Below are 26,776 nucleotides of genomic sequence, written 5' to 3' on the forward strand. Positions count from 1 at the left end.
GTGGTGCAGGTTCAGGTTTGGGCTAGCAGCAAAAGGTCAGAGAGGTCAGATCAGGTCAAAGAAAGGACAAGCTGTCCACTGGGGTTAGTAAAAGGTGACAAGAAAATTAGGCTGTGCAGTTTTACTTAATGCAGTTTTCAGAAAACACTACAAAAAAAAAAGCCAACAAGAATTTAAAGTAAGAGATTTTTAATATAAGAATTTGTCAGTATTGGGTGTTCTTATTATTCTTTCTTAAAGATGTTTGAGTTGTGTCACAGAACTAATCATAAAATACACTCTATATTTTATCATATAGTCTACTCAAATGTTTTATTCTGTATTAGCAGAATTAACCTGAACTTTTTTTTAACATCATCAGATTTTTTCTCACATCCTTATTTCTTAATATTACTTAAACCTCTCACCTGTCACTTCAAACTACAGTGATGTAAAATGGAAGACAACAAATAGTATAATCCTGTCATTTTTTTTAAGTTATTTGGTGGTTTGATGAATAAGATATTGTGGAGCATTTAGTTGCAATATCAAGTGAATTATTGCACACGATGCCCGGTCTGTTAGCTTCCCGATTCCTTTTAATGGTTATATGGTAAGTGGCCTGTATTTGTATAGCGCTTTACTTAGTCCCTAAGGACCCCAAAGCGCTTTACACTACATTCAGTCATTCACACACTGGTGATGGCAAGCTACATTGTAGCCACAGCGGCCCTGGGGCGCACTGACAGAGGCGAGGCTGCCGGACACTGGTGCCACCAGCCCCTCTGACCACCACCAGTAGGCAACGGGTGAAGTGTCTTGCCTAAGGACACAACGACCAAGACTTTCCGAGCCAAGCTCGAACTGGCAACCTTTCCGATTACAAGACGAACTGCCAACTCTTGAGCCACGATATATGAGCTCTCCTTACATGCCCACAGTGACTGCTGGCTAAAATGCTTTCAACATATGAACCAGAAAATTCTTTCAGGTCAAGTAGAATAGAAGAATAGAATAATCCTTTAATTGTCCCACAAGGGGAAATTTGGTTGTATCAGAAGCAAAAAAAAAAAAAAAAAGAACATTACAGCAAAAAGTACATTACTGTGTTAGGCTACGTCCCCACATACACGGGCATTTTTAAAAATGCAGCTTTTTCTATGTGTTTGGGCCATTCATCCACACATAAAGGGCATTTTGGGTCACTAAAAATGGAGATTTTAAAAAACTCCTGCCAGGGTGGAGATTTTCAAAAACTCAGATTTTGCGTTTAGGTGTGGACGGTGAAAACGGAGATTTAGTGACGCAACCCAGGCACAAAACCTCGTTTACTCTTTCCATCACAGGCTTCTAGACTTCTGATTGGCCAACATTTCTACACAGTTAAGATTTGGCATGTTCCTGACAGCGTTTGACTTCGATCTTGACATTTACATGTGAACTGAAATGTTTTTTCAAAACTGCACATGTGGACAGGATTTTTTTTAAAAAGACGAAAACGGAAAATCTCAGTTTTCAAAAACACCCAAAACACACCTAAAACTGGTTATTAAAAATTGTTTTCTTTTTTCTTTCACGGCATGTTTATCATATGCATTTTATCATTTAGGCATGCAGACATGGTCAAGACAAACTGCAGATGTTCAAACTGAGCATCACAATAGGGAAGAAAGGTGATTTAAGTGACTTTGAATATGGTGTGGTTATTATTGTCAGGTTGGCTGGCCTGAACATTTCAGAAACTGCTGATTTACTGGGATTTTCCACACAGTCAGGTCCAGGATTTACAAAGAAAGGCCCCCAAATAAAGAAGATGTCAGCTGATTCCAGAGGTCAGAGGAGAATGGGAAGACTGCATCAACCTGGCAGGAAGGCAACAGTAACTCCAATAATTCCTAACGTAAAAGACCAGACTGGGCTTCACTTCTGTCAGCGATGAAAAAGGAGCTCACCTGTAAAGTACCTGCTCTGCACACCTATATAAAGTGTATACAGTATATTTCAGTAGCAAGTACCCAATAAAATAAATATATCCCTTAGTTTGATCAAAACTAAGCACAGCTGAAAATGACTGAAATATCATTGGTTATGAATGGTGGCCACATTATGTATAAAGCATATGAAATAATTATCTAATTAAAACACTGGATGTAATGTTAAGAGATCACTAATGTCATTACTGTACCAGTCATTCTTATAACTGTGAGGCATTGCATTGTTAAATGAGTTTTTTTAAGTGACTTGAGAGAGCATCAACTGCAGCTGAAAACAGGGATGTTTTCTTTTTCTTCATAAACCTTCACAGCACTTCACAAACTGCCTATATTTCACTGAAGAAATAAAAGAAACAAAATAATGGCCAACAGCCCTCTGTAGACCTTTATCCTCCTCCCATTTTAGCCCCTTTTAAACACAGAAATGACCCACAGAACACTTCGAAGTGCTGTATCAATGCCTGACTGACAGCTCTACCTCCCTCTGGCCAGCCTACACAACACAGACTTACAATGAAGCCAGAGAAACAGAGAACTGTCAATCACAGGAAAGCCATCCATTGGGCAATATATATGATCATCTGCTAGAATCAAGTTCACCAGGGGTGTGGGCAAGTATACATCGACTCACCCACACACACACACACACACACACACACACACACACACACACACACACACACACGCACGCACACACACACGGGTACATACTGTAAATAACTGCACACATTACCCCTAAAATATCATAGACAGGTTCATGCACATGAACTAGCATGCGCACATTCACATGCAAAATGCACATAAGCACGCACACATATCCCTTACAGAGTGCAGAAGTCATCAGGGACCTGTAAAGCATTACCCTCTGTGTGACTTGAGCCACTCCAGAAATAGCCTCTGTAATGTATTCTTACCGCCGCCGTCTCTTTTGCACAATAGTGCCCTTAATAACACACTCCATTTCTGTTGGCATAAATAAGGGCTCCATTTCCATCTTATTTCATGCAAATGAGAGCGACGGCGCCCAAACAGGTAGTGGGAGTACTGTGTGAGTGGAGTGTAGAAGTGTGTAGTCGCTGAGTGTAGTGGCATGATTGGGGACGAGCGAATTCAAATGAGCGTTGGAGAGACCCCACGATGTGCCAACGACTCCCACGCCAGCCTGCCAACGGCGTGACAGACAACGTCACTTAGTCACTTATGGGCCCCGCCGCCTGCACATGGTGCCATTACAGGGGCCAACGCAAAAACCAATATTTATCCAGGCAAATGGTTCTCTCTCTAGAGAGAGATTATTGATGCAGACATGAAAGCTGCGCTCCAGTAGTAGGCGCTGGTGCAGCTCGATAACATGTTATGTCATTTGCTGAGTCCGCGGGGTTTTCAGCATTTGAAGAGCAACGATTGCAAGATACAGCAAGCCGCCACGCTGCTTCACACTATTGATTCTATGTGTGATTCTATATATTCTATGTCTATATTCCATGTGCAAAGGTAAAAAGCCATTACAGTTACATTAACGGCTCATTACGACTCAAATGACTAAAAGTTTGAGAAAAATACAACGTTTTAAAAAGGTAAACCTGCCTATATAAATGCTAACATTTGCATATACCTACCACTACACACTTAAAACTGTGGTGAACCTCTAGTGGTGTTAATTTCCAACATCTCCAAACCAATTTTGTTTGGTGTTAAATGATCACACTTCAGATTAAATACTGTTATTGACTATATCCTTAAAATCTGCCAGTCAGTAGCATAATTCAGTAGCTAATAGTTAACTTATACAACACAGTTGTGCAGTGTTTACAGTAAGAAGAACACTTTTTTCTGTCTGCATGTTCTCTATGTGGTGTAGTTTATTCCCACAATCCCGACACATGTAGGTTAGATTGCCAGGCAGGTCAAAATTTCAGGTGGGTATGGCTGTGTGTGAATGTTCCTCTGTCTCTATACATTAGCGCCCTGATTGGTGCAAACTACATCTTGCCTGGGGTCATGTGGCACAGACTAAGGTCAACTGGCAACATGACAGTGATATAGTACAGATAAAGAAGGAATAAAAAGATGGGTATATACAACACACTCATATCCTGCTTAGTCTTTGTCATTATAGTCATTTGTCATAACTAATGAAAATTGGCTTTTTATTTCCCTTTCAAATAAAGTTAGAAGGCCTAGCCATGGAGCAAAACTGAATAGACTAAACTGAATCCTGTGTATTGGAAAAATAAAGCTAAGTCAGAAATGCCAAAATCTGCAATTCCTCAAACTGCCTCTGGAGACTGGCTCATGTTTACAGCTTTATACAAAAATAAATAAACAATAATAATAAATAAGCTGTTGTGATCCAAATAATACGGTCTGCTGTGTGGTGCAGAACCTCTTATTTAAACAAGGCCACTTGTGGCTCCATTTTGTTGACCAAAATGTAAATCTTGAGGCTTCAAAATGTAGTGCACAACCAGTGGGTAACATCACAGTGGCTGCATCCATCTTTTATATACAGTCTATGGTTAAGACAATTTTATTTGTCAGCTGCTGCAGGTGCATAGTGCAGTGGGAACAGTTTAGAATTTCAAATTGCACAAATGTGCAATTTGTGCAATTTAAATTTGAATTTCACCTTACGTCAAACTTATGACCAATATTTGTTCTAAAAACAGGGAGTTTTGTTCATGAATAAGGGGGTAAAATCTTAGGGTGAACAAAACTGATCGCTGCCTTACTTGCTTGGACACTGCACCACATATACACTACAGTGCATGACCTAAGATACTGCAACCAAAATCATGTTTTTTCTTCTCTAGTGCCAGCAGCAATGCCAGCGGCAGCAGCTGGTTATTGATGATGCTGATTATTTGTGATAATTCACTCAAACTCCCTTGTGAGTCCAGTTAAAGTCATCCACCGATATTTGCTGCCAATCAGATCGACTCAAGGTTATTTCACAACCCAAAAACTTATGTGACTGTGTGACACATTTGTGATCTCAGAAAATCAAACCAAAACCTTATTTCGTTTTTTTAAGAAGTACAAAAAACAGCCCAAAATGCCAGCGGCATTGCCTATAGCAACAACTGATTCCTAAAGAAGGCTGTGTTGCATCGACTTTTGTTACGTCATACTAAGCTACAGAAGGACTTTGTGGAGGACATACTGATGTGAAGTGCTGTAAACCTTAAATTTCCCATTTTCTAATAGAGTTTCTCTGCATCTTTCTGGCCTTTACTTTCCTGCTTCCCAGTAATAACTCATCAGTCGAGCAGTGTAGGCGGCTTTCTGACAGCTTTTTCCTTGGGCTTTATTTTCGCTGATGAAGTTTGAGTTTCTCTACTTTTTCTATCACAGTCTCTGGAGTTTTAAACACAACCACATTAGAAGACATGCAGACATCACTTCCTGTGCAAAAGAAACACCCATCATCAGATGATTGGTCTCAGTCATTAGAATGTCATATCACCTTAGTGAAATAAGAGAATCAACTGTAAGTGTATATTCTGCTTCATACTTTGTGGAACCAAAGGTGATCGTGATTACATAACCTGTTTTGGAAACTCAGTCCAAAGAAGCAGTTGGTAAAATCAGAGGGCGCAGAAGGTGGAGCTGGAGAGGAGAAAAGGTTTACAAGAGTCGCTGGTGGCCGGATAAAACAGTTCCACACTCGCTTCAAGGAAAGGTTAATGTCTCTTTCTCAATTTCTTCATCGCTCCCTCCCTTGCTTTCCCAGCTGAGGTCTGTGTGACTTACAGCAGGTCCAGACTGCATTAGATTAAATCATAAATTACTCACCCACCCCCCATATCTACATCCCCCCCACCCCACTCCCTATCTCACTCTTTCCCCTTTCCATCCTCTCCCTATCTCAATCTCACTCTCCCTTTATTCTCCTATATTCCATTCCCCATGTATTTCGCCTGCTCCCCCACTATTATTTCTCCCCAGCTCTAATCATTATTTTCTTTTCTTCACCCCTTTCATTTCTCTCACACTCCCTGTACTCTACAATACAAATGCTGTTCTGTTAGAAGGCTGCTACGCTGACTGTTGGACAGTAAGGCATGTGAGTGAATGTTTGCTAGAACCCCTTCTGCAGATTGGTATTTGCTCCCTTTGATCATCTATATTTTATCAAATATCTGATGAGTTTAATTTAATATAACTGGTCGCATCTCCAGTTAAATCTGCTCTCAAACCATATAGAAGCAATATCAACTGGTAGTCATATACTGTGGATATGGCAGCTGGCCGTGGTGTGCTTTATATGTGTTCACAGAGACAGCTAACAAAACAGACTAGGCTATTCTATTCATTTCTTCCTTCTCATCTGTGGTGTTCATGCACGCAGAGAATAACATTGCGTTCTGGTGCCCTTACTTCACCATCTAGGCAGTGCGAGAGAATGGCACAAACTGCATTTCGCACAGTAAAACAAATGTGCAACAATCACTCATTCAATATGTAAGAAGGAGAGGACAGGTGAGGAAGATGAGCAGTTGTTTTGAAAGGTAAGAACTGCTCAGGAAGGGGCATTTGATTACCTGGAAAGTTGTCACTTTATTAGTTACATCTTGGACCTCTTTTTTTCCCTTCAGAACTTCCTTAAATCTTACAGATCTAAGCACCTATCAGAGAGAGGTCTGCACTCACATAATAGTGCCACGCACTTGCTACAGATTTGCCGTCTGCACACTCAAGATGTGACTCTCCCGTTTCTAGCACTTCCTATAGAGGCTGTACTGGACTGAGATCTGGTGACTGTGGAGGCCGTTTGAGTACAGTGAACTCACTGCCATGTTCAAAGATAAACTTTAACGTGATTTGAGCTCTTTGATATGGCCCTTCATCCTGCTGAAAGCAGCCATCAGAAGGTGGTTACACTGTGGTCACAAAGGAATAGAAACAGTCAGCAACAAAAGAAATTCAGGTAGGCTCTAGTTTTTAAACAATGCTCAGGTGGTGCTAACAGACCAAATGTGTGTCAAGAAAATATCCCCCCAACATCAGGTTCTCAAGTTCACCATATTCTTACAATACCATTCAAGCAGAAATAGAGATACATCATGCCAGGCAATGTTTTTCCAATCTTTTATTGTCCAGTTTTAGTGAGCCATGTGAACTGTAGCCTCGGTTTCCTATTCTGAGGGGACAGGAGTGTTACCTGGTGTGATCTTCAGCTTCTGTAACCCATCTGCTTCAAGGTTCAAGATCCTGCTTGTTCAGAGATGTTATTCCATGCAATACGGATGCAACAAGTGGTTATTTGAGTTACTGTTGCCTTCCTATCAGCTCAAAGCAGTCTGGCTATTCTCCTCTTAAGTACTCAACAAGGCATTTTCACCCAGAGAACTGCTGCTCACTGGATAGTTTCTCTTTTTGGACCATTCTCTGTAAACCCTAGACATGGTTTTGTGGGAAAATCTCAGCAGTTTCACGAGTTTCTGAAATAAAGCCCCGGCATCAACAACCATGTCGATGAAAAGTCACTTAAATCACCTTCATTCTTCATTCGGATTCTCAGTTTGAACTTCAGCAGTTTGTCTCTACCTTGTCTGCAGGCCTAAATGCACTGCTTGCTGCCATGTCATTGGCTGATTAGATATTTTGGTCAACTAACAGGGTTTACCTAATAAAGTCTCTTGTCGTTGTATTTGAATTGGTGCACGGTAGACTGTGGCATCCATCGTTTCAGATTATTACAAAGAAAGGTATCGTGAATTTTACCTTAAGCTGGTGATGTTCTTTAGCACTTGTCAAATTCTGACGAGTAAACCTCAGAGCCAGTAGCCAGGTCGTCAAAGAAAGCAAATCTACTGAACTCATAGCATGGGTTAATTTAGCTGATATTTTAAAACTTTGTCCCAGCTGCATGGCCACCTACATCTAAGGTTTCCCCCACCTGCTAAATCCCACTTTAACCCCTCATAATTACTATATCATCACATGCATACTCATCAGTGGAATCACAACTATCTCATATCTATCGTCTGAAATACCACCTGATACATCAACTATAATAGCTGAATTATACTAAAACTGTAGTTTATTTTTTTACTTTTACTTAGTGTTCTTATTTTTTTTACAAATAAAATGTTTTAGTTTCAAGTTTCTTCCTTATTTCCTTTGTAGTGCACACAATAACATTACATCGAGTTATGATGACTGAGACCTCTGTAAAGGTCTACACATTGTCTGATATTGTTTATGAACTTAGAGAAATAGACGCATGTTAGGGGCTTAACAGAACTTTTGTGGGATAAGAACATGGTTAAAGGGAAAAAAAAGAAAACAGAACTGCCCCTCCATTCAACCCCCACACATCTTGCGCTGCTGCTCCGCTGGAGAAAAAGAGGAATAAAATAGAGTGACCCTGCCACTAGCAGTTCTCTTTTCCCCCCACTGCTCTCTTCTTCCTCCCCCTTGCCGTGTGAAATCAAATTTCCATGTGGCTCCCGTATCTGTTGCACAGCGAGGTGATTTATCAGGGATGCAAAGAGCATGCAGAAACAATCTTTATTACATCCATTTCCTGCTTGTCAGCCGGGATCATGTTGGCTGTTCATTAAAGGCGCGGCGCAGGTGAGGAGAATGCATCCCGATGCCTTGATAGATTGTCTGCTCCCCTGTGGTGACAGCAGCTGGATGGATTGAACAGTGGGGGGCGAGCGGGGAGGAAAAAAAGAGCTGACTCTGTCGCTCCCCCTGTCAGACACACTTTTACATGGCCGGCCAGTGTCATTTCTACCAAACTGCCCTACAGACACACATGCACAAACAGGCTTATGACACTCTCTGGAGTTAAGCCAGGAGTGTGCCTTAATGCATGAGTGCATGACCACAAGCATACAAGTATTTATGGACAGTGATGCAAAGACACTGAGACACAAATTGTAAAATTGAAGTTTTCCTTATTATAGAGCACAATCTTTGGCCCTCTGTGTTGAAAACATGGGCTGAAGAACAGCTCATCAGGGAGACGTTTACCCTAAAGAAAAAAAAACAACCTGTAAAAAGACAGTTAATTATACCTTTCAACAGCGTAGTCACAGCTGTTCAAAGCTTAATATATATTAATATATATTAATTTTAAAATAAATATGCTCGCACAGGTAGTTCTGTGTTGCTTGGCAACTGCTTTGTTTAAATACTTTGAGGACTTTGTTGCTTAGTGTTAAGATAATTATCTTGTACACGGCACTGGGTGCATCTGTAATAGCTGGCACACAGTGAATAGGGCAATTATGTTAGGTTCATTTACACTGTAACAAATACATGCAAATACTAAGAAATATGTTGGAAATATGGCAAAAGTACAAACTTGATATGTGATGAATTTACCACATACAGACCTGTTGATCACCAAGTATTATCAATCTCATGTAAAAAGAATACTCGTATAATATTTGTTTAACAGAACCTGTTAAGTCTGGCAGCTAGGAACGGCCCAGTGATGGACTTGGTGGGGTGATGGTGGTTAGGAGGAGAGCTTAACATAGCACTTTTGTAACACACTATCCTACTGCTATAACACATACTGTACAGCACAGGCTTATACTGACAGCAGCGCTCTGAGATATAGTTAACTTTGATCATATTTATTGTAACATTTGTGGCTTTATAGTAGCTAAGTAACTAAAGATAACAATGTTAGCTCATAGCATTAAACTGGATGTTTTTGACTTTTACTATTAAGTCTTTATAGTTCTGAATATTCCTTTTTACATGTATAAAGGTGTCTAAGGAAAGGTTTTAAGGCCCACCAAAACTATGGCAAAAGCCCTATTTATATTTTAGATTATGAAAAATGGTCTACAGCACACAAAATTCAAAGCATATTCAATTGCACAGTTCAGTGACCTACTGTATGTCAGTAGATTGCAGATTGCAGTCAACTGAATTCTGCTTTGTTACCTTTCCAGATCCAAGCACGTGATCTTCGCTACATTGGCCACTGTAGGCCAAACTTATCCACGCATTTATTACATCCAGATTGGACTACTGTAACTCCCTCTACTCGGGCCTCCAACACTCCTCTCTTTGCCGGCTCCAGTTAATTCAAAATGCAGCTGCGCGTCTTTTAACAGGTACGAGAATTCATGAACACATAACTCCAATTTTAGCCAAATTACATTGGCTCCCTGTTAAATATCGTATAGATTTTAAAATTCTTTTGTTCACTTTTAATATTTTGAATAATTTAGCGCCCAGTTATCTTTCTGATTTACTCCATTCATACAATCCCAACAGAGCACTTAGATCGTCCAACCACAGGCTCCTAGCACAACCTAGGACTCGAATGAAGTCGAGAGGCGACCGGGCCTTTGCATCCGTGGCACCCAGACTCTGGAATAACCTCCCAGTTCATATTCGCACTGCCGAGTCTATCCAGTCTTTTAAATGACGTCTTAAAACGTATTTTTTTACTTTGGCTTTTGATTCTGTCTAGTTGGCTGTTTTAGCTTGTTGCGTTGTTACCTATTGTTTGTTGTCCTCTTTTATTGTTTGTTTTAACTGTCTCATGTTTTTATTGACTGTGAAGCACTGTGGTCAACACTGTTGTTTTAATATGTTCTATATAAATAAATTTTGATTTGATTTGATTTGATTTGAAACTACTGTGGCCGCCGCTCATCTGTAGTGAGTGTAGGCTGTTAGTCTGCTGTTTGTAAGGTTAATTGTTGAGGATATCCCAAACTTTTCTATCAGTTAGCTGCTGTTTTTGCTGCTGTTAGCTGCTGTTAGCCACAGTTAGTGAAAGTTTTTTTGAAGTCTCCAGCCACATAAATAAAAACTGATTATGTGGAACAGCGATGTCCATTTCTACTACTATAGTCAAAAACTAACATCCAGTCCTTTAAGTGACCTCAAAAAGTACTTGTTGTACCTTTGAGTAATATATAACATGAACAGACAGCAATTCAATAGTACTCACACTGTGTGACTTTACAATGTCAATCAGACACAAAACACAGCCCTGCCTCTTAGAATGGCTACGTAAGCCTTCATAATCAGCCATAAAATCTTTTATCACACCTCCTACATCACCTGATAAATACATACAGAATGACAACATAATTAAAGCTCTGCATCTATATGAAGCTTGCATTAACTCCTCGGGGTACAATTTTTTGCGGTGGAACTATAAATTTCTACCTTTATCTTACAGCAGTTTCTTCTGAAAACATGAAAAAGAAGAAGAAATCACACAATGTCTCCATCCGCTCCAGAGGGCAGTTATGCTCAAATTAATGTTTACAGAAGAAGAAAGTATACTCAAAAGGTTTTCTTTTCTTTCTATGCTCTTCACACATCAATGTGGCAAGAAACAGTCCTATATTCAGTCTTCTTTTTCTAAATTCTCGTTGTTTTCTTTCTTCCCCCATTCATTCATTCATTGCTCTATCTCCATCTCCTAGTCTAACTTGTGTCCTGTGTCTCCTTGTGTACCAATGACATGTAATGACAATGGCGTAAGCACCGATCGATAGGAGTCTGCTTTTGGACTCCTTGGCCACGGGGGACAGAGGCCAGCGTTGATAGCTGGGTGACAGGGACATTGTAGTAGAGTGGCGGGACAAGGTGGGTGGGGGGTGGATGTAATTTCTCTGATGAATCTTCATCCTTATCCCACTCACCGGTCATAATGCGTTGATGACAGGCTAATGAGCGCTGCTTATGTTGAAGTGCACACTCTGTGACAGCTGTCTTTTATTCCTGCTATAAAAGTGTCCAAGAGCCTCATTTCTCAAACTATAAAGCCCTGTTTATGTGAACTTTGAGGACATGTCCATACAAACCAGATAGCTAGTGTTTACCAGAGATGTATACTTACACCTTTAGTCTATAAAAAAGGAAAAATATCCCACCTATTTTACACTGTTGTGCATGTACAACCTGTATGTTTATGTACATATGGTCAACTCATCCATCTGAAGTTTCCAGTAGCTTTAATGTAGAGTACTGTTGTAGACACATGTAGTAAGGAAGTGATAAACATGAACAACATGGCAAACAACGGGTCTAAAATGTTGATCTCTGTAGAATGAAAAGTTGTCTCATGCTGATGTTAAACTGCTCACAGTATGGTAGTTTGATAGTTGTTTTTTTAAGATCCGTTGTATAATATCAAAACTTTCAAAACAGTTTTGGGTTTTTTTGTATTAAAACCAGAGAAAACAAACTGTTTTATCCAATCTCTTCAGAACTTGTTTGGGGACAAAAATAACTACATTAAATGTTGATGAGAAAATGACTCTTCTTCTCATATGATTTATTAGGTTGGGAAATATTTTTCTAATGAGTTTATGATATTGATTGCTATTTTCAACTCTTCTTCAATAAAGCATCATATTCCTGCTGTGAATGGTGGTCTCATTTAGAGTCAAATAAGCATTAAGTCATAGTAGGATTTAGAATTTGACTACCTTTTGATTGGCATATCACTACTGCATGGTATCCAGCACCACTGTACCTAAAGTAACTGGGATTGGTGTTAAACATGTGGCACAGTTTTCCAACAAAATTTTCCCAGAGCAAGTGATTTTCAACATAGCATTTCTAAAAATATTAGTTTTCTTTAGAAAGCATGAATTCTTTCTATTTGCACGAAAGAACAGAATTATTTCAGCAAAAAAATAAATAAAAAACAACAACTACCACAGTCAGTGTTATTAGCCCCTCGAGAAACGGACCTTTTTGTTGAGCTCTGACACAAACCACTGCTGTGCAATGATGTTCTTTTACTCTGTTATACTCAAAGCTTGTGAAATCAAGTTAAAACTGAGGGATATCTTCCAATTTATACACAGAATAAAAATGCCGAAAACAGAAGACATTCGTTTAGAGGAAAAGAATTGTTGATGCTCACAAAGCAGGAGATGGATATACAAAGTTATCACAGCATTTCCAAGTTTCAAGAACTGGAGTGAGATGTATCATCAAGAAATTCAGAAAAAGCCACACAGTACGGAAGCAAAATACTTCAAAGACTCTGTAAAGCAAACTAGTGAGAGATGTGTCTAAAGACCCCAGAACAACAGCCAAGACTGAAGTACGCTAAGGGCAACCTGGAGAAGGATTATGCTTACTGGAAGTGCGTCCTTTGGTCGGATGAGACAAAACTAGTGCTCTTTGGACACAAACCAGACATGTTGCTTTTATTTGGAGAAAGAAGGAAGAGACACACAACTCAAAGAACATTGTTCACAGTGAAACATGGTGGTGGGTGTATTATGCTGTAGGGATGCTCCTGGAACTGGGAATCTCATCAGGGTGGAAGGAACCACCAACAAGGATGCATGAAGATTTGAAAAGAAAACTGAGTCTGGATGGTCGCTTTGTCTTCCAACATGACAAATGTTTGAAGACTTAACATATGTCACTTCTGGTAAAGAACTACCTCCAGAGGACCAAGTGAAAATTATTGACTGACCTCCTCAAACCCCTGACTTGAATCCCAATGAAAATCTGTTAGTTGAACTGAAGATCAAAGTTTATGACAGAAGACCATTCAAATCTGAAAGAAGGGTTTTCAAAGAAAAATAAACTTAGGATGTTTGGAAAAGTGTGTAAAGAATTCCTTGCTCTGTCTAACAGCACTTGGGAAATATACATATATATATATTTTTTTTTAAGTTTCATAGGGGGAGCTAATAGTTCTCTCCTCATCTGTAAGTAGTATTTGATTCAAGGCTGTTTAACTAATTCCACCATGAATAACGGATGCTTCTTGCTAACCACGTGAGGCAGTGTAAGCATTAGCTGATGAGCACAACCTCTCTTCTCAGCATCAGTTAAGTACTTTGAAATTAATAATAGGTAAATGTTACATAGGTTCACAATCCTGCATTGTACAATACAGTCACAACCTTGTAGGTCACTTTGCATCTTCACAGATTCAATGTGTTGCACTCAAAGGTGTACATACACAAAGTTGAGAAATAAGGGTCTTTATTATTTTATAGCTTTTCAACGATCACCCACTGTTCATGAAGCTATAAAAGCAAGTTGATGAAACTATAACTAATGCTGCCATGCACAGAGAACAGTAAAGGGTATAGTCCATGCAAACAAAGGGAAGCATATGAATGAAGGTGGCACTATGAATGTGATTCAACAGTTTTAGAAAACAAGTCTCAGATTGCCAATTACATCTAAAACAGAAGGACTGAACTGAAGGATGGCTATGGAGGAGGAGCACAGTGGAGGAGGGGGTGGTAGGGTGCTTTCACTCAAAGAAAATAATTTATTTCATTGTGATATTAAAATCAATGACATCGATTGAAAGGTGGCTAAAGGTGAGCGTGTACATGATCCTTTAGCTGTGAGAGGCAAAATGTCCAAAAGGGAGGGAAAGAAAGAGAGATGAGGAAAAGGAGGAGTAGAAGAAGAAGAAGAAAAAAAGGTGGCCAAAGGAAAAAGTCACCTCCTAGTTAACAAAGAGGGGAAAGGGAAGAGGAAAAAAGAAAGAAGGAAGAGAGAGAGAGGGTGGGAGGGAGAAAGGAAAAGGAGCGGGGCTCTTGCCCAGTGGAATCAATACAGAGAGGTGGAGCAGAGTACAATAGCCTCAGAGGAGAGGAGATTCAGTGGTGCAGGTCTAATACTCTCTGTCTCACACACACACACACACACACACACACACACACACACACACACACACACACACACACACACACACACACACACACACACACACACACTCGCCCCACTCTGAATCCTTTTTGCTCTTGCTTTCTCTTGACATTTCCCTCTATATCCTTCCTCTATTTAATTTCTTTCTCCTTCTCTCTCGCTTTCTTGCTCATTCTGTAGCCACCCTCCACCTCGTGCCACCCATACCCAAACATACACACACAGACACAGTCTGTATGCAGAAGGATGCAGAAGAGAGAGAAGGCCTTCTATCCAAAGAGGCTAACCACAACACAAGCTTTTTTTCTCCTGAAACCAGACACTGAAGTCAAAAACTGACACTCCTGCATGCATGCATGCATGCATACCAGCGAATCAACACACACAGATATATTGTTTCTTAAAACCCAGTCACTTTCACACACAGAGGGCAGAGTCAGAGGCACTTGAATGCAAAAAAGAAGAAGAAAAAAAAAGGTGAAGACTTCAACACACACATACAAAACAGCACACACAACTACTCCAGCTCTATCAGCACTTGAGACTAGTGAGGCTTCAATTAGTTCTTGATGAATGAGCCCATAAGATGCCGCTCTCTCATTTCCCTTGTTGCCAGATATCTAAGCAATCAGAGAGAAATGAATTCTCATTGTGGCATGACTGAGATGAAGATGACGGTGGTAGGGCGGTGGTAGTGGTGGTAGCGGCTTGGGGGAGGAGGGCACTAACATAAATCATTCACCCTCTCCGCTCAGAGCCAGAGCTGAGCTTTGTCACACCAAACCTGACAAGCTTTTGCCGATTTAACATCTTTTGTTTTTTTGTTTTTTTTAGTGCACACTGCACACATCTTGTCGAAGTATTGCACAGAATTGTTGCATTATGCAAGTTTCTAATTGAAATATATTTTTTCAAAAATGTAAGTTTGTTTCTGGTATAATTGTGTAAAGCAAAGGCAATGCATACTCAACTGAGATAAAAGCGTTAAGAGGGTAAATACTGCAAAAGAAAAAGTGCCTTAGTTTTTAGATGTTGACTGCCAGCAAATGCAGATTTTATATATTTTATTTATAACGTGTGTGAACATGTTTGTTGCAGTAAAGTTAGACTCACCATCATCAATGATGCTGACCACGACTCCATGTCCAGTAACGTTGTTCCTCCAAACCGGCATCAAATTCAGGTCAGTCGCATCAGTGTACTCACCCTGTGCAAACTATACACACACAGACACATATATACACAATATTATTAAAATGTTAGCATCACAAAAAAAGTATAATTTCCTTTTTTCTACTTTTTTCCAAGTCTACTTGGTGGCACGCTGATATCCTCACAGAGCCTTGGTCAGTATATTTACTAGCGGACACAGTAAATATACTGTAACAATGGCATAAATCAGATATCAACTGCTTTCTGTTTTTGTTCACTGCAAAAAACAGTCAGTGTGCAATAGGCTCTTAACACTGCAGGTAAAAAAAATAATAGAGACAGTGTTAGATTCTTGTCCACTGCAATCCACTGTGCCGCGGCACATAGGTGTGCCTTGAGAAATGGTCAGGTGTGCCGTGGATGATGATCTGGTTTCACCTGGTTAGTACTCTAAGCGATCGGCGTGAGTAACGTGCAGAACAATTACATTCTCTTCCACTAGAGGGCAGTACAACTACCTGCTCTAATTAAATGGGTTGCCAACTGCCATTAAAAACAGAAGAAGACGAAGAAGAAATTACAGAATAGTCATGCTGTGAGACAATGCAGCACGTAATAGCAACAGATAAATATTTGAAAAGAAAAAGTAGTCAATCTGACCTGGGTCCTGGAGAAAATTCCCACCCAGGTGAAGGCCCTAGCATGAGAAGTGGTCAGAAGAAAGCACAAAAGGTATAATGGGGAGAAACCGAGCCAATTCTACTATACCTGATGTGCAGGGAAAAATTATCAATATGCTTTTTGTGAGTTTTTTGTTTGGTGGTGTGCCGTGTGATTTTTCTAATGTGAAATATGTTCCGTGGCTCCGAAAGGTTGGGAAACACTGGTCCTACTGGATGGATGAATGGTCAAAACTTCACTGTGCATTATTATTATTACTGTACTGTATATGAATATATTACCCTCTGAATTTTTGCTACATGTGCATTAATGGAAATGTTTACTTCAGTCGCTGGGTTATGTTAACTTGTGAGGAAACATGTGCACATCCAGTGATACTTTCAGAAACCATATGTACGTTCAAAGTGCCCATAAGAAGCCCGGGGAGTTCATGGACGAGTCACATAGACAGGTCTTTCATCCTTTCACTTCAAACCACACAATCCACCCACACGCACACAAATCCACACACTGCTGTGCAGAAATCCCACCAACGTGAGGCACGAGAACCATCTTGGCAGCTCCCATGAGTCCTAATGGCCCCACACACTACACAGACACATTCCCTTGATAGCTTTAAGTGAAGCTTCAGTCTTGCATCTTCATGCAAACACATTCTCACAGGAGCACAAACCATAAAGGTAGTGCCAAAAGGTAGCGCGCAAGCTGTCTCACCAAAAATGTCAGCAGCTTCCCAAACATCCCCTGCCCACACACACAAAGCCAATCTGATATTCAAAGTGAGTTTTTCAAGAGGCTTCAACTCGGTTGTTGTTATCATGATGAAGAGAGAGAGGGAGAGAACGAGGGGGAGAAGAACACACAATGGAAAAAATGGTTACGAGGTGGTGGCAGTGGGTGGTGGTAGTTGTGGTAGGCAGGACTTGTTTGTGTGTGTCTGTGTGTTTGTGTGTGTGTGTGTGCTTTCATATGTGTGTGTTTTGGGGGCTGCATCTGGGGAGCAGCAATGCTTTGTTGTTGTTGTGTGAATAAAGCTGATGAATGGAGGCAGCTAGCAGGCTAACGTCCACCATAGCACGAGGACCGGCCCAGGGGAAAACGCACACACAACCAAAGGTACACCAAAATAAACTCACACACACACCTTTGTGAACTTGGATATAAGCCCACAGAGAGGCATTTTGAACACTGATTCACCCCACGCAGTCGTAGAGTGATCACCAACAACATACACACACACACGCGCGCAGAATCATGATCATTCTCTGAAGCACTGAAATATACTAATCATGTGTTTCTCTAGTAAATGAACATTCTGGCACACACAAGCACAAATGCACACATGATCAAAGACATATACCCTTGGAGTTTTGGAAAGTTCATGCAACAAGAGAAAACAACAGTGGCCCTTTTTCTATGCAGAAGACACACATGTAAACAGAGTGATAACATAACAATCTCTGGCTTCCCTGCCTTTATCGCAGCTGCCCCTCAGTGAAAACATACACACACTCTCTCTCATATAAACACACAGTAGGCACGCTCAAGATGCTGCGTGGATTTCAGAGGCTTTGAATGAGCTCCTCAGGAGGGGCTTGACTCAGTCTAACAAAATGGGTACAATAGGCTCCACTTGCCTTGTGTGTGTACAGGTGGGTATAGCCCATCAGGTACAGCTTTTAGCGAACATACATGCCCGACTAGCACACACACACACACAAACATATATTTGTCTGGTCCTGGCAGGCTACCAACCCTGAGCAGATTACTGACCCTCAATCAATATCTACGTCCACCAGAGGCTGATTAAACACAACAGAACGAAAGCAGGAGAGCAGGGCTACTGAGCAGGAGAGACAGGGAGGGCCAGACAGAGAGAGCAATGTCCTCAACGTTAAAGACGCCTTTCATTTTTCTTGATTAATGAGTGATTGATAATTATGTTCTATTTCTCAGTTCATGCAATCATTCCATAAAGTTAACGTTAATCCGCTTAGTGTCATACTGCATGCTCCAGCACATGAATCATACTGCGCTGCATAAACAATCTTGTCAATAACCTTCTTAAATCGAGAGAGGTGACTATGTGCAACAAAATCGTGCTTATAAGAAAAGAAACCATCAGATTTTTTTTCCCCTCACTAGTGCTTCATATGCCCCCATCATCTCTCCTGACTTCCTCTGTTTCTGTCTTCACCTCCCTCCACCCCCATCCTGACTTTCACCCCTTCATCTTGCCCTGAGAGCTGAGGTGTCAATCATTCTGTTGCCGGTTGCTCTGGTGAATCTCTGACCCCGCCCCTCCTCCTCCTCGCGCTGCCAGATTACGCCCTCGTATGTCAGTCAAGAACGTCTGCCCTGACGATTGGACGAGCCCTGGTTGCCCTGTATTAGTAATAAACCAGACACTAATACAGGCTGTTGAATTGTTGACTACACTTTGGTAAGAGTAAAAGAATTATTAAGACCTATCAAGGAATTTATAAAGCATAAGTTACATAATGTAACCAGTTGTGTAAATGCAAACATAATCTAAAGAAAAAAAACAGGGACAGGGTTTCTCAATAAGCAGCTTTCCTATTCAGCTGTTTACTGAGCTTTAATATACTTTTTGGTATCAACCGAATGTGTCAGGAAAGGTACTCAAGGCTGTTAAGCGCATACGTTTCTGAAATAAACTGAAACTTGTGTGCTTAAACACATTTTTAAAAAATTAATAACAGCTTACGAAGAGTCATAGACATAACTGTGACAATATAATGACCAGTGTTGGTTTTTTCCCCTCAGAAAAGATTCATTCAACAAACATTTCTAAAGACAGTTCCAGAACTTTGTGTCTTAAAGTTACAGTGTCTAAAATGTTCAATGCTAGATGTCAGTAGACTGCAGATATCAATTAACTGAGGCTTTCTCGCCCCTCCCAATTCAAGTACATAAGTCTAGCTACTTTGGCTGCTGTAGGAAAAACATGTTTTAGTCAGGTCAGAAAGATCAAAAATATGAAATTTAGACTGTACCCCATAACAACCATGGCCAGCCGGCGTGTTTCTGCTATGTTTGAACCAGATTCGCTCTGGAGTTTTTCCCCATGTGTTAAAGTCCACTGTTTACCTCAGCTGTCAATGCCGGGCGAGAAACCTCCACCTTTATTTACTCCAGGAGTGGGGGAACTCCAGGCCTCAAGGGCCGGTGTAATGCAGGTTTTAGACGTGTCCTTGATCCAACACAGCTGATTTAAATGGCTAAATGACATCCTCAACATGTCTTGAAGTTCTCCAGAGGTCTGGTAACAAACTAATCATGTGATTCAGGTGTGTTGACCCAAGGTGAGATTTAAAACCTGCAGGACACCGGCCCTCAGGGCCTGGAGTTCCCCACCCCTGATTTACTTTGTAAGGGGCTGTAAAACGTTGTGGACGGACTCTAATATACAGCTCACTGAGTCAGAGAAGCTCACTTCTAAATGATGACAGCCATACTGAGGTGCGTTATTGAACATATGCTGAGCAGTCGGCAAGCGCTACTGTTTTTCGCGCTGTTAGCTACTCTAGCCTTAGCCTGCTGTTAACACAAGAAATATTGTTGGACTCTGACACTTAGCAAATTAGCTCTCATACTATGTAAGAATGTAATCAAATCAGCAGGAATGTGGGATTCTCTTGAACCTTAACATTAGCTGGTTTAATGTGAGCTTATAAACAGCTGTTGTTGTTGTTTAGCCGGCTCTTGTCTGGTGTACAGAGACAGGAAGGTCATCTAATGTAGCTGACAATAACTAACTGCAACAATATTGGGAATAAATAAGTATATTTATGCACATTACAGTTTCGGAGATGAGGCTTGAGATAAGGAGGAAGAGGATGATATCATGCAAACTCTAAAATTAACTTGAAATTCTGATTGAGATGCTAATCTGTGAATTTTGACTACTTGAAATATTTTATAATAAAAGGCTATAGATGCAGCTATTAAATAATTTGTACGTTATTAAAAAATAAGATATTTTATCAAAAAATATGCCTTTTTATACCCAAGCATCCTGTCACTTTGCTCCTTTTGGTCTTCTCAAACATAGTGTACAAGTATCGTCCAAACAGGATGAACAAGACTCTGCAGAATGGATGAGCATGTCTTGTTGTTGCAGCCCAGTTGTGTGTCAGTGTTGCTCCGAGCCTCATCAATCCCTGACATCTGTCTCAGTTCAACATGGACAACCCCCTTCACCTCCTCTCTCGCTCGCTCTTTCCTCCTCCACAATCCCCCCCATCTCTCTATCGTCCGTCTCACTCTCCAGTCACACATGAAAGCCTGCCTGACTTATGCCTGTCAGAGGAACATCCTTCAACATGAAGATGAGAAAAGTCGGGGTGGGGCTTCCAGATAAGACCAATGAACACATACAAACACACACTACTACACATACACTTACACATAAATACACCCACCAGTTCCCACTGCATGGGCCAGAGAGGGTCATTGAAGGTGAGGGACTGGTCACTCTTATTCTCTTCGGGCTGCTTGTCAGTTTCAGACTCTTTCCTGTGGGGACCTGCAAGCACACACAAATATCATGTATAAACGTGTGCATGTAGTCTTTCTTTCCTTGTCCTGAACTCTGATTTCAGGACATCCCTGGTTCCCAACCAATGGCGCAAGGCCTCCCAGATCTCCTTTTTCTCCGCTGAGGTGGAATTCTACTGGCAGATTACCATATCATTAGCATATTATTAGCATCTCATTGCTGCAGAACAGCTTGGCTCGCTGTCTGCAGAAGAGCCATCAGCCCATCAAGGCCTGCACCTTTCCTTCCCTACATTTAATGTTACACCGACTGCCACTCGTTTTCACCCATGCACAACTCTCTCTCTCAGTGCTCTCTACTATCTTCTCGCTATCAGTTTGTTTGATAATTTCTTGAACTACCAAATTAATTGATATCACACTAGCCTTTTCTGGAAGTGACTGTAATGAAACATCCCACACAAGTATAAATATATCTCAAGTATTAGGATTAATAGGAGATCATTTGGTTCCAAACCAATTTAAATTTTCTTGCACGACTCTCTCCAGTGTAGCATTGCTATGAAACAAATAATAATTACAGTTGCTTTACCTTAATAGACTCTGATTAGGAATTGTGTTTTACCGCATGTAAAACACAAATTTAAAATCTGCCTCTGGACACATGACCCAGTATGCAGAGTGTTGTCAGTAAAGCTAACTTATAACAGTAGAGAACCACAAGTATAGTATTGTTAGAGAGATTCTTCCAAGTCTTTCAGTTAAAAAAATACTTTTTTTCATATAAAGTAATGTGAATGTAGTTGAATACCACAATTAAAGACAATTAACAATACGCTAATGTATATCTGGACCTTTGGGAGACGAATGTGTCCCATTCTCGTTGTTCAAGAGTCCTGGGTCTCCTTTGTCATATTTATCATTTCATTGTGCATCAAATGTGTTCAACTGATGAAAGATCTGGACTGCAGACAGGCCAATTCAGTACCCGGACTCTTCTAATATGAAGCCATACAATAGATGCATGATTTAGTTGAGCATTTCTGGTTGAAATATATGCGGCATTCCATAAAAAGATGTTTGTATGGGACTCTATGTCACTTAAAATCTGTATATATATTTCAGTGCTGATGCTTCCTTTCCAGATGTGCAAGCTGCCTTTTCCATAGGCAATAAAGTACCCCCATGCCACCAGAGATGCTGGCTTTTCAACTGAGCACTGACAACAAGCCAGATGGTCCAATTCCTCTTAAGTCCTGAGGATGTGGCATCTATGCTTTCCAAAAAGAATTCCATACTTCGATTTGTCTGACAGAACAGTTTTTATTTTATTTTAAATGAGCTTTGGTCCAGAGACGACAGCAGTGTTTCTGGATTATGTTCAAGTATGACTTCTTCTCAGCATGATAAAGCTTTAACCTGCACTTGTGGATGGCACAACACACTCTGTTCATAGACAGTTATTTTTGGAAGTATTCGTGAGCTCATGCAGGGTTTTTTCATGTCAGTCATGCCTGTTTTTAAATGTAGTGTTGCCTGAGGACCAGAACAACACAGACATTCATTACTGATTTTCAGAAATGGGGTTGTATTTTTATTAAACATTAATAAAATACGAAATTTTAATTCACCATGACAAATTTTCTTGATCACTTTGCTTTACTGTTTAACTTCAAGTATCGACATGTGTTTAAGTAAATATGAAAGGACAGTATAGGACAAATACATGAATGTAAATCAAATCCAACACAATTAAAAAAGAAAGAAATGTTAAAATATAATTTTTACATACATTCTCTGGGATTTTAGATCACTTTAGGAAGTAAAATGATTAAACTGTGTAAAATAAAACTGCTCAAGGTTGCCTTGTCCCTTGCAGATGGTGTGGTATGATTCTCTGATTTTATTGTTAATATTATATACTGTAAATAATGAGATATTCAAAGTCTTAGCAATATTACATTGAGAAAAATTATTTTGAAGTTGTTTCACAATTTCTAGACACATTTGTTTTGCAGACTGAAGAACCTCTTCCCATCTTTACCTCTGAGAAACGCTGCCTCTCTAAGATGGTCTTTTTATATAGCTATATTTATATAGCTAGCAATCACCCACTGATGCTCTTATGGCAGTTTTTCAGCTCAGGTCAGTATCTATTCATCTTCAGGGATGATATGGTTGAGTACAAATTCACTGAATTCAGAGTATATGAGGACATGCATCCATATAGTCTGAATTCAAAGAGTTATAACACTACGATAGCGGTATACTGGAAGCCAAACAGCTGACAGCATTATAGTGCCAGGATTTTAAATGACACAGTACTGGATTTAACAGACTACATATTATATATATATATATATATATATATATATATATATATATATATATATATATATATATATATATATATATATATATATATATATATATATATATATATATTAGGGGTGCAACGATATTCGTATCGATATTGAACCGTTCGATACAGTGCTTTCGGTTCGGTACGCATATGTATCGAACAATACAACATTTGTAATTTATTTTATCAATTTTCCTTCTGACGATGCTGTCTGTGTTGAGCGCTCAGTGAATCTGTGTTCGACTACTCCGCCTAGGCTGCACTGTCGAGCGCAGATCCACTGAGCGCTCAACACAGACAGCATAGTCAGAAGGAAGAGCGCAGGGCAAGCTAGCGAGACAGAAGTTAAGCTCTACTTGCAACAGGCAAATTGAACCTCATTCAGATCTGGCGTTTGGAATTATTTTGGTTTTCATGTGACGTATGACCCTGAAGGTAAGCGAGTCATGGACTAAAGTAAAACAGTATGTTGGATGTGCCATGCAATGCTCAATTACATTGGTGTGAACTAGTGTGTTAGCGCAGTTAGCTCGTTAACGTGTTGGCCGTCTAGCCCCATGCACGGAGCGATCGGCGGTAGCTCGTTAACGGAGATTTGCCGTGTTGTGGCGTTAAGGTCATTTCAACGAGATTAACCTGAAAGCACTAGTGGGAACACAACGAATATGACTGCACATTTACGCCGACATCATCCTAGTGCAAAGACAAGTGGAAGCAGACAAAAAAAAGCAAGCATGCTACTAACTTTAGCCGAGTCATTTAGACAGCTGTTAGCACATGATTCTCCTTATGCTGCTGAGAATATAGCCCAGAAGAAGCGGATAGTATAGCTTTTATTTTGGAAAGAGCCATTTCTCTGTAATAAACTCTCTTTTCCAAAGATGAGTGATTCCTCAATCAGATACAGGGCTTGCAATATCGCTAGCCCGACGTCCTGGAGCTAGCGATTTTTTTCAGTCGGGCTACCAAAATCTTTCTCTTCCCTGCCCGTCGGGCTATTGTAGGAAAAATATATGTCAATGCTTTTGCATTCTTTCAGAAATGTAGCTGGGTAATTATGTCATTGGCATCGGTGAGCCACTGTCAATATGTGACATATTGAAGTCGCGTTTGAATTTGCGCTTGTTTTTTTGCTTTCACTTTGCAATCGTGCGAACTGTGTATAGAGAGCGACAGCACTGATCTGTGAGTGATGATAATTTGTGCACCAATTCCTCTGACATCGTCTTATTAATCGTTAGCTTACTATGCAAACATGACAAGTGAAATCTCCCGCAGCAAGCTTAAACATGTGAGAGGTTGATCGCGCAGAGAATCGCTGAGCTTATGTGAGTGAGCGTGTAAAAGCATTTCAGTTCTGCTGAGCCAAATAAGACAGGTCAGGGTGAAGAAGTGACAGCCAAAGAAAAGCTTACCACAAAACGGAGAAGTTATGACAAATCAGACTATAAGGCAAAAAGAAAGTGCAGCTTTATGGTTTCATGGACAAAAGAATTTCTGTGGCTGCAATATGATGAGATAAATAACCAGGGCTGCACATAAGTGGTCCGCAGGTGCGCATTCGCTGTCAAAATAAAAAACACGCACAAGGGTTAGGGTTAAATTTAAAAACTGTACTTTTGAGTTAAAATATATATTTATAATTTTAATAAATGACAAATTAAAAATGCATGAACATTTTTTTGTATCGAAAAAATATCGAACCGTGACACCAAAGTATCGAACCGAACCGTGAATTTTGTGTATCGTTGCACCCCTAATATATATATATATATATATATATATATATATATATATATATATATATATATATATATATATATATATATATATATATATATATATACACATATATATACATATATACATACATATATATATATACATACATATATATATACATACATATATATATACATACATATATATATACATACATATATATATACATATATATATATATATATACACAGTGGGGCAAAAAAGTATTTAGTCAGCCACCGATTGTGCAAGTTCCCCCACCTAAAATGATGACAGAGGTCAGTAATTTGCACCACAGGTACACTTCAACTGTGAGAGACAGAATGTGAAAAAAAAATCCATGAATCCACATGGTAGGATTTGTAAAGAATTTATTCGTAAATCAGGGTGGAAAATAAGTATTTGGTCAATAACAAAAATACAACTCAATACTTTGTAACATAACCTTTGTTGGCAATAACAGAGGTCAAACGTTTACTATAGGTCTTCACCAGGTTTGCACACACAGTAGCTGGTATTTTGGCCCATTCCTCCATGCAGATCTTCTCGAGAGCAGTGATGTTTTGGGGCTGTCGCCGAGCAACACGGACTTTCAACTCCCGCCACAGATTTTCTATGGGGTTGAGGTCTGGAGACTGGCTAGGCCACTCCAGGACTTTCAAATGCTTCTTACGGAGCCACTCCTTTGTTGCCCGGGCGGTGTGTTTTGGATCATTGTCATGTTGGAAGACCCAGCCTCGTTTCATCTTCAAAGTTCTCACAGATGGAAGGAGGTTTTGGCTCAAAATCTCACGATACATGGCCCCATTCATTCTGTCCTTAACACGGATCAGTCGTCCTGTCCCCTTGGCAGAAAAACAGCCCCATAGCATGATGTTTCCACCCCCATGCTTCACAGTAGGTATGGTGTTCTTGGGATGCAACTCAGTATTCTTCTTCCTCCAAACACGACGAGTTGAGTTTATACCAAAAAGTTCTACTTTGGTTTCATCTGACCACATGACATTCTCCCAATCCTCTGCTGTATCATCCATGTGCTCTCTGGCAAACTTCAGACGGGCCTGGACATGCACTGGCTTCAGCAGCGGAACACGTCTGGCACTGCGGGATTTGATTCCCTGCCGTTGTAGTGTGTTACTGATGGTGACCTTTGTTACTTTGGTCCCAGCTCTCTGCAGGTCATTCACCAGGTCCCCCCGTGTGGTTCTGGGATCTTTGCTCACCGTTCTCATGATCATTTTGACCCCACGGGATGAGATCTTGCGTGGAGCCCCAGATCGAGGGAGATTATCATTGGTCTTGTATGTCTTCCATTTTCTGATGATTGCTCCCACAGTTGATTTTTTCACACCAAGCTGCTTGCCTATTGTAGATTCACTCTTCCCAGTCTGGTGCAGGTCTACAATACTTTTCCTGGTGTCCTTCGAAAGCTCTTTGGTCTTGGCCATGGCGGAGTTTGGAGTCTGACTGTTTGAGGCTGTGGACAGGTGTCTTTTATACAGATGATGGGTTCAAACAGGTGCCATTCATAAGGTAACGAGTGGGGGACAGAAAAGCTTCTTACAGACGACGTTACAGGTCTGTGAGAGCCAGAGATTTTCCTTGTTTGAGGTGACCAAATACTTATTGTCCACCCTAATTTACGAATAAATTGAAGTGTACCTCTGGTGCAAATTACTGACCTCTGTCATCA

General features: G+C 40.3%; 1 protein-coding gene across 1 annotated transcript in view; it reads right to left on the reverse strand.

Annotated features, from left to right (window-relative positions):
* The window catches only part of LOC146658833 (furin-like protease kpc-1), a 222,907-nt gene that overhangs the window by 147,487 nt on the left and 48,644 nt on the right, over positions 1–26,776 (reverse strand). The window contains exons 5-6 of the mRNA XM_085422572.1: positions 20,885–20,988; positions 15,720–15,822 (exon numbers count right to left, since the gene is read on the reverse strand). Coding sequence (XP_085278698.1) covers positions 15,720–15,822; positions 20,885–20,988 — 207 coding nt within the window. The remainder of the gene's footprint in view (positions 1–15,719; positions 15,823–20,884; positions 20,989–26,776) is intronic.

This window comes from Rhamphochromis longiceps, linkage group LG11 (genome assembly GCF_057381845.1).
Source record: "Rhamphochromis longiceps isolate RC_006_pf linkage group LG11, R_longiceps_female_GT1.1, whole genome shotgun sequence".
NCBI classification, from domain to species: Eukaryota; Metazoa; Chordata; class Actinopteri; order Cichliformes; family Cichlidae; genus Rhamphochromis; species Rhamphochromis longiceps.